Below are 8,182 nucleotides of genomic sequence, written 5' to 3' on the forward strand. Positions count from 1 at the left end.
CAGTAAACAGCACCTGAAGGAATTGCAGTAGATCAGGTACTGCAGCTACGGTGCGGGGATAGAGGGACCGCATCTTGTCGGTTTTCCAAATTCGCACTTCCTCCCAACTTGGCCATCGCCGCCAACATCGGTCTATTCCATCTCCTCCCCAACACCCCGCCTTCTCCCTCTCTATTTTGCATCATTGCTGCCTTTGTAATACCTTGCATCAAACTTGCCACACGAAGCCTCAAAAATTGCCCATCAAACTGAAGGAGTTCTTGGTACAGAGATGATCTACATCATACGCCTTGCAGAACAAATCCCTACCTATGTCGTCCCTTACAGGTGAACCCTATTTTGGTCACTGTCAATTTCCAAAGCCACACTACTCCAGTCCGTGGTCCTCTTTGCATCCTCCCCTGAATTCTAGACTTGTCTGAACAGCCTTCTAGAACTGTGGTCTTCAAAGTGAGATGCTCCAATCTTTAAGATGAGGGAAGAAAATATTATACTTATACTATATACTTGTAAATGTCTCCACTGGGGTATCTGTTGATCAAAAGGGGACTACTAAGCCATTGCACTCTGAAGGCCTCTCAGAATGAATCAAACTTTTAAAAAGTGTTGGTGCATACATATTTCTTGTTAAAATAATACACTGAATACTCAGATTAACAATAGCGATGTTATTTCACTTCTGTATAAATATACAATTGGGAGTACACATTTCAATTGTAGGGGGGAAATGCTCTAGAAGCCACTTTAACTGCTTACTGGTTCTTCCTCTTCGCATTTGTCTTAAATAGCCAAAATCAGCTAACACCTTACTTTGATTTAGTCACTCATTTAAGAGACCCGCCATGATTCCCATCTACCCCACTTCAATTTTAAATTAACCTCAATGCACTTCAAGCTTCCAATCCTACCTAACAAATTTTCACTTGACGGCAAACTTAGCATACACTAACCCTGTCCATTTCCTTTCCTCATTGCATTCCTTTCTTCTTTCAAAGCTGGTTCTGTTAGGATCCAGGATCCCAACTGAGGTTAGGATTTGCCCCTTTTATCTTCACATGACTGTTTATAATAAAATGACTGATATTGACATCTCCTATTAAAAAAACACCTCCACACCCTGAGCGGCAACCCACTGTGACCCAGCCACGGTGACAAGTGCATAAACCTATGTGTACCCATGTCACAGTGAGCTCAAAGGCAGAGAAAATGTCATAACCAGAAAATAAGAGTTCACAATATACCTTTATTCTTTAACTTATAAACAACATTTAATTTGTTCCTCAAAAGTTAATTATAATTGGCAAAAGCTCTTCTCAGATACTTCTCACGTCCGAGAGAGAAAAATTTAGCCCTGGATTTAAAACAAACACACAGAAGGGGAGAAGATGACAACCTTAACTACTAATAACATTCCGCTGTTAGGTTATTGTACAAGACGTCCAAGCTGGCGGTTCTTCTAGAGGCTCTCTTCTGATGAATGAATAGCTGACAGCTTTACATTTACAAGTATCAAACAACGCTTCTGCTTCATTCATAGATTCTCCGAGGCTCCTGCAGCACCACACCACCTTCTGTCATGGCACTCTGCAGTCGTTTCATCTGGTTTTGAAGATCAGGAAAAAACAGAAAAGATTAAGTCAACACCACAAGCTGACAATAGTTCACTTCCCAAGAGAAAGAGAAATAAACAACTGATCTGATCCTTGCTAACTTCCCAGCCTACACTGGTTTTTCAGAAAGTGACCTTAATAATGACACAGATAAGAAAAAAGAGGATGTAGAGATGTCAAGGATTAGCAGCATTTTAAAATATTCTATAGACAAGATGTTACTGTATGAATAGGAAAGCAGAGTGGTCAACATTATGGCTATGGAATCGGTCACGTGGGTTTGAACCCTGCCCCGTGCCACACGGACTGGGCCAGCCAGCCTCAGCTGACCTACAGAACATGAGTCCTGACACGCTATAGGCTGCTGTGAGGTAATGCACATCAGGATACTCACCTCAGCGTCTGACACTTGGAAAGTACTTAATAAATGGAACTATTATTATGTAAGTATCTAGTGTCAAGAATTAACACAATACCTTTTAACTAAGTACATGAAAACAAAAATACCGAGTCTGAGGCTGCCTCCCAAGGAGTTGGCTGGTAGACCATGAAGTTGATTCCTGCTTCCAAGCACCGCTCTGCCAGCACTCGTCCTACACTCTCACAAGCCACCACATTTCTGGTGCTATAAAGGTGCTTTTTAATGGCCCATTCACGAGTGGATGCCGAAACCACAGCCTGGCCATTGCGATGCTCAACAAGCGCGTCTATGTGATGCTGACTCCTTATAACTCGCAACCTAAACGAGGTGAGAGAATAAAATCATAAAAGAATTCTAAAGATAAATGATTTCAGGTGAATAAATGCCAAAATATTTCTCAAGAATGTAATGTCTAGTTCATTTACTTCAGCATACTTAACCTGGCTTTTGCTTGGGAAAGGTGTTTTTCCCTTGCTCTTATGAGAATATCATCAGCAATAAACCAAACATTTCTACTTAGCCTCAAATATCCAGGAGAAATTTGGTATTTCTGACTGCTGAGATTTACACAGCATCTACTTCAAAAAAGGATTTGAAGAGGCAAAGCTAAGTTGCTGACCTTGCACTGGATAAAAATATACTTACTACATGCTATTTTTTTTTTTTTTAAAGGAAGGAAATACTTTATTTTTTGGCCACGCCATGCGGCATGCGGGATCTTAGTTCCCTGACCAGGGATCGAACCCGTGCCCCCTGCATTGGGAGTGTGGAGTCTTAACCACTGAACCCCCCTGGGAAGTCCCCTTACTATATGCTTTTATTTTCTAGCTAATGATTTAAATATAAAAACAGAAATCATAAGTGTACTAGAAGAAAACATGGGAGAAGTTTTAAGTACTGTCAAAGTAAGATAAACCTACTTAACTATATCAAGCTATTTAACATGACCTCAAACTACATCATATGGCTTTTGTTTAAAAAAAAAATTAACAAAGTTTTCTGCATGCTAAGAAAAACAAAAAAACAAAACAGTAAAGTGAAGTCAAAAGGCAAGCAATGAAACAAAAAATATTTTTAAATCCTATATTGTTCTAATTTCCATAGTATATAAAAAGCTTCCTATAATCAATAAGAAAATGACCAGTAACTTAATAGGCAGAGGATGTGGACAGACTGTTCACAGAAAAGAAAAATATTAATGACTCTTAAACCCATGAAAATATGCCCAATCTCACTGCTAAATTGCATGGACAAGACAATTCATTTCAACACTGTTTGAAATCATAAAAGATAATCATCAATAGGGAGTCAGTTAATTAAAACAGCCATGCAACGGTATTTTATTTTTATTATCTTTATCGGAGTATGATTGCTTTGCAATGTTGTGTCAGTTTCTGCTGTATAACAAAGTGAATCAGCTATATGTATACATATATCCCCATATCCCCTCCCTCTTGCGTCTCCCTCCCACCCTCCCTATCCCACCCCTCTAGGTGGTCACAAAGCACTGAGCTGATCTCCCTGTGCTATGCAGCTGCTTCCCACTAGCTATCTATTTCACATTTGGTAGTGTATATATGTCCATGCCACTCTCTCACTTCGTCCCAGCTTACCTTTCCCCCTCCCCATGTCCTCAAGTCCATTCTCTATGTCTGCATCTTTATTCCTGTCCTGACCCTAGGTTCATCAGAACCTTCTTTTTTTTTTTTTAGATTCCATATATATGTGTTAGCATATGATATTTTTTTTTCTCTTTCTGACTTACTTCACTCTGTATGACAGACTCTAGGTCCATCCACCTCACTACAAATAACTCAATTTCATTTCTTTTTATGGCTGAGTAATATTCCGTTGTATATATGTGCCCCATCTTCTTTATCCATTCATCTGTCGATGGACACTTAGGTTGCTTCCATGTCCTGGGTATTGTAAATAGTGCTGCAATGAACACTGTGGTACATGACTCTTTTTGAATTATGGTTTACTCAGGTATATGCTCAGTAGTGGGATTGCTGGGTCATATGGTAGTTCTATTTTTAGTTTTTTAAGGAACCTCCATCCTGTTCTCCATAGTGGCTGTATCAATTTACATTCCCACGAACAGTGCAAGAGAGTTCCCTTTTCTCCACACCCTCTCCAGCATTTATCGTTTGTAGACTTTTTGATGATGGCCATTCTGACCAGTGTCAGGTGATACCTCATCGTAGTTTTGATTTGCATTTCTCTAATGATTAGTGATGTTGAGCATCCTTTCATGTGTTTGTTAGCAATCTGTATATCTTCTTTGGAGAAATGTCTATTTAGGTCTTCTGCCCATTTTTAGATTGGCTTGTTTTTTTTGATATTGAGCTGCACGAGCTGTTTGTATATTTTGGAAATTACTCCTTTGTCAGTTGCTTCGTTTGCAAATATTTTCTCCCATTGTGAGGGCTGTCTTTTCTTCTTGTTTACGGTTTCCTTTGCTGTGCAAAAGCTTTTAAGTTTCATTAGGTCCCATTTGTTTATTTTTGGTTTTATTTCCATTTCTCTAGGAGATGGGTCAAAAAGGATCTTACTGTGATTTATGTCATAGTGTTCACGCACATATGGTCACCTTATCTTTGATAAAGGAGGAAAGAATATACAATGGAGAAAAGACAGCCTCTTCAATACGTGGTGTTGGGAAAACTGGACAGCTACATGTAAAAGAATGAAATTAGAACACTTCCTAACACAGTACACACAAACAAACTCAAAATGGATTAAAGACCTAAACGTAAGGCGACGCTATTTTACACAGTTACTTCAAACAGTTATTTCACATAATTAAGAACAAAGTAGCAATTTATGACCCTGCTGCTGCTAACATTTATTGAACACTTACTGTGCCAGGGAGTCCTAATTGTTTACAGGTATAGCTCATGTCTCAAACTAATCCCATTATTCTTTCTTTCTTTCTTTTTTTTTTTCTTTTTTGGGCTGCAGAAACTGACACAGAAAGGTTAAGTAACTTAGCAAGGTTACAACTAATGAATGGTAAGTAATGAAGCTAGGTAGGATTTAAGTCCAGGGGTCTGGCTCCAGAGCCAATGTTCCCAACCAACACAAAATATTTCCAAGATGTATTTTTAAGTGTGTGTGTGTGTCTGTGTGTGTGTGTGTGTGTGTGTGTTGGGGGGTGGTGGTGAAGGAGGTGGGTGGGGAAATGCAGAACAATGTATATGATGTGGTAAGATATATAATGAAAAAATACAAGTTCATACTTATCTGCAAAGACTGGCTCTAGAAGGATACACAGAAACTATAGTCCCTTTTGGATTTTACAACATCTGTATACATTACACATTTAGAAATTAAGTTCATGATAAAGAAAACACTGAAATCAAACATTATACTAAGATTCTTAGTGTGAAATAGCATAAAAAGCACTAGATTTAGAAATGTGGGTTCTACTCCTAGTTTCGCTGGTAGCCCTAGTAAAAATCACAATCTCTTAATCCAGGGATCAACACACTTTCTCTGTAAGGGATCAGATAGTAAATATTTTATGGTTTGTAAGCCATATTGTAAGCAGAGAGGGTCGTGGGTCCCTGGAAAAAGAGAACTAGGCGTGGCTTTCTTCACATAAGAGAAGCCATTTTTGGCCTAAGCCATTTTGTGATCTAAGCTTGGCCACAACGCCTGCTCTTGAACAGGTCTCGGTAATTAATGATCTTAAGGGAAGTAAGGGAATGCAGGGACAAAGGAAAAGCAGTCAAGAAACAAGAGTTCAGCGGTAAAACAGAGTCCTAGTTCCTCCTCAAGGGAAATATATAACAATCTGATACTGTCTTTAAGTTTCTCCATCCTCAGGTGGAGGATGGAAATGACTATGTTGACCCCTGTGACTTCAATCAACTAACGCTAGGACTCTGTGGACCCTGGCCCCAATTCCATGCTGAATTCTCCTCTGCTCAAGCCCCTTCAGGAATATGCTTGTACCCTTAGCTTAAAGCTCCCCCAGTTTTGCTGTTCCTGGTGACCCTGCTTTGGGGAAGATCCCCGGGGTTCTCCTTACTTGCTGCAAGTAATAAATCCTTCCTTCTCCTGATCTTTGGCTTGCTTGTGTCTTCTGGCTTGACATCCACCAAGAGGCGAACCTAGTTTTCAGGTAACAACATGGGTCAACTGCTCAACTCAGCCACGGTAATACCAGAACAGCCAGGTAAGAATGAGTGGTGGCTGGCTGTCCATAAAACTTTCTTTGTGGATAATGAACTTTGAACTTTACACAATTTTCACATTGCAAGATATTCTTTGCATTTTTAAAAATCTTTTAAAAAAAATGTAACAGTATTTAGCCTGCAAGCCAACTTTGGCCCGGGAGCCATAGTTTGCTGATCCTTGTCTTAAACCATTAGTGCAACAAAGGGGTAGGACTCATTATCTCCAAGGTCACTTCCAATTTTATACTGATAATACTGTGAATGGAGAGATAGGGAAAAAAGGGGGGAAACAGATCTCCAATTATTTAAATAATCCAAATATTAAGTAAAAGTGATAGTTTGGGTATTTCAAAAAAAATTCAGGATTCAAAATTCAGATTATTTCGACGATGAACTGCCTGCCCCCTTTCTTTGACCCCCTCCTGTCTCCCTAAGCCTCAATTCCCCTGCTCCTGTAAAACGGGGGTAATTACTGCACCTGCTTCAAAAAGTACTTTTAAGGATTAAATGAGAAAATGCATATAAAGCACCTAGCACAGTTCCTGGCAAAGAGAAAGCATTCAATAACTAGCCATCTTTATAACAAAGAATAGACTCCTAAATGTTCTTCCTGCCTCTACCACTGCCCCCTTAAAAATTTGTTCTCCTCAAAGGAACCAGAATGATCTTCCATTCGGGCTCAAATTTTAAATCCCCTCATAGTTTCCCACTGCAGTGAGAATAAAGTCTAAAGCGCTTACTTGATTTACAAAGCTAATGATGTGTCTCCTACCTATCTCTCCATTTACCTCTTGGCCCTCTGAGCTCCAGGTACACAGGCCTTTCAGTTCCCCAAATGCGTCAAGCTCATTCCCACCCTAGCTGTTTCCTTTGCTGGGAACGCTCTTCTTCGAAGATAGTTTGGCTTCTTCCTACTTTCCGAGGGGTCTTAGTCAACCAGTCCCCCATTCTAACTTTATCCTCTTTCAGTGTCCTCCATGACACCTACGTATTTATTGTTTGCCGCCCCCCTCTACTAACCCCTTCTAGACCCAGCGCGAGTCAGCTTCCTGAGAGGAGAGTCGCCGGCAGTTACCTGGCACGTTCCTTAAATGAACTGATGAAAACAATTTGCAGGGCACCGTGCATGCTCTGTGGTCAATACCTAGCAGAGTTAATTACCTGTGCCAGAACTCGCGGGAGGGCCACACTGTCCCCCAGCCCCGCTCTTTTCTGGCTACAGCTAAGAGCTCCAGATTCCGGGGGTTCCGGTTGGTGAACTCCGGGGCAACAGCTTCATTTCCTTTGGGGTCCGCTTCAGGCTTCACCGCTGGCTTGGAACTGGTCGACAGCGCTGCCACCCGACACCCTAAGAACGTAAACAACCATACGGATCTTTCAAAAATGACGAAACGGACAAAACAAAAATGTGATCTAACTTGTCCCCATCCTCTCCCCCTCAGTCTTCGCGCCCTGGAAGGGGGACAAAACGTATGTTCGGTCACGGGGTGTAGTCATCACAGACCCTGGTTCTTAATTTTCTACTAGTGTCATCACGATGCTGTTAGCTCGTTTACTTTTCGATGGTATATGTTGAATGCAAAAGACGACCTGCATGTGCACGTTGTGCTGACCCTGGGGAGTAATCAGAGACGTGGGAAGATGAATTACCGGGGTTCTTGCAAACCGACAACAGCTCCCAGAACCCCGACCGAAGCGCCATTGCTGAGGGGAATCGTAGCCAAAACCTCGGAAAGACTTTGCCTCCTTTCCTCACCGGCGTCCCAGCGGCTCGCCGGCCGCAGCCATATTAACTTAGGGAAAGGCCTTAGGAGAACGTAAGGTCATCGACGCCTCGAACCCGCGCTAACAAGCCCCCTGCCGCTGAGTGGCGGACAGGGCAATCCGTCATCTCCGCTCCTCCAATCAGCGCTTACGCTGGGGCGCACGCAGGCGCCGGATTCAACCAACCACCTCGCAGCAACGCG

The 8,182-nt window shown here is 41.5% G+C and overlaps 1 protein-coding gene across 2 annotated transcripts; it reads right to left on the minus strand.

Moving 5' to 3' along the window:
- Positions 1–1,223: 1,223 nt before the first annotated feature.
- MRPL18 (mitochondrial ribosomal protein L18) lies at positions 1,224–8,051 on the minus strand. 2 transcript variants are annotated; one of them, XM_036871246.1, is made up of 4 exons: positions 7,866–8,051; positions 7,377–7,563; positions 2,267–2,349; positions 1,224–1,599 (listed from the first exon to the last, which is right to left on the minus strand). In XM_036871246.1, the coding sequence occupies exons 1-4, from the start codon at positions 7,915–7,917 to the stop codon at positions 1,532–1,534; spliced, it is 390 nt and encodes a 129-aa protein (XP_036727141.1). In that variant the 5' UTR covers positions 7,918–8,051; the 3' UTR covers positions 1,224–1,531. The 2 variants fall into 2 exon arrangements, with proteins under 2 accessions (XP_036727141.1, XP_036727140.1); XM_036871245.1 differs by having other exon boundaries at positions 2,118–2,349; positions 7,866–8,028.
- Between the last annotated feature and the right edge of the window lie 131 nt (positions 8,052–8,182).

This window comes from Balaenoptera musculus, chromosome 12 (assembly GCF_009873245.2).
Source record: "Balaenoptera musculus isolate JJ_BM4_2016_0621 chromosome 12, mBalMus1.pri.v3, whole genome shotgun sequence".
NCBI lineage: Eukaryota > Metazoa > Chordata > Mammalia > Artiodactyla > Balaenopteridae > Balaenoptera > Balaenoptera musculus.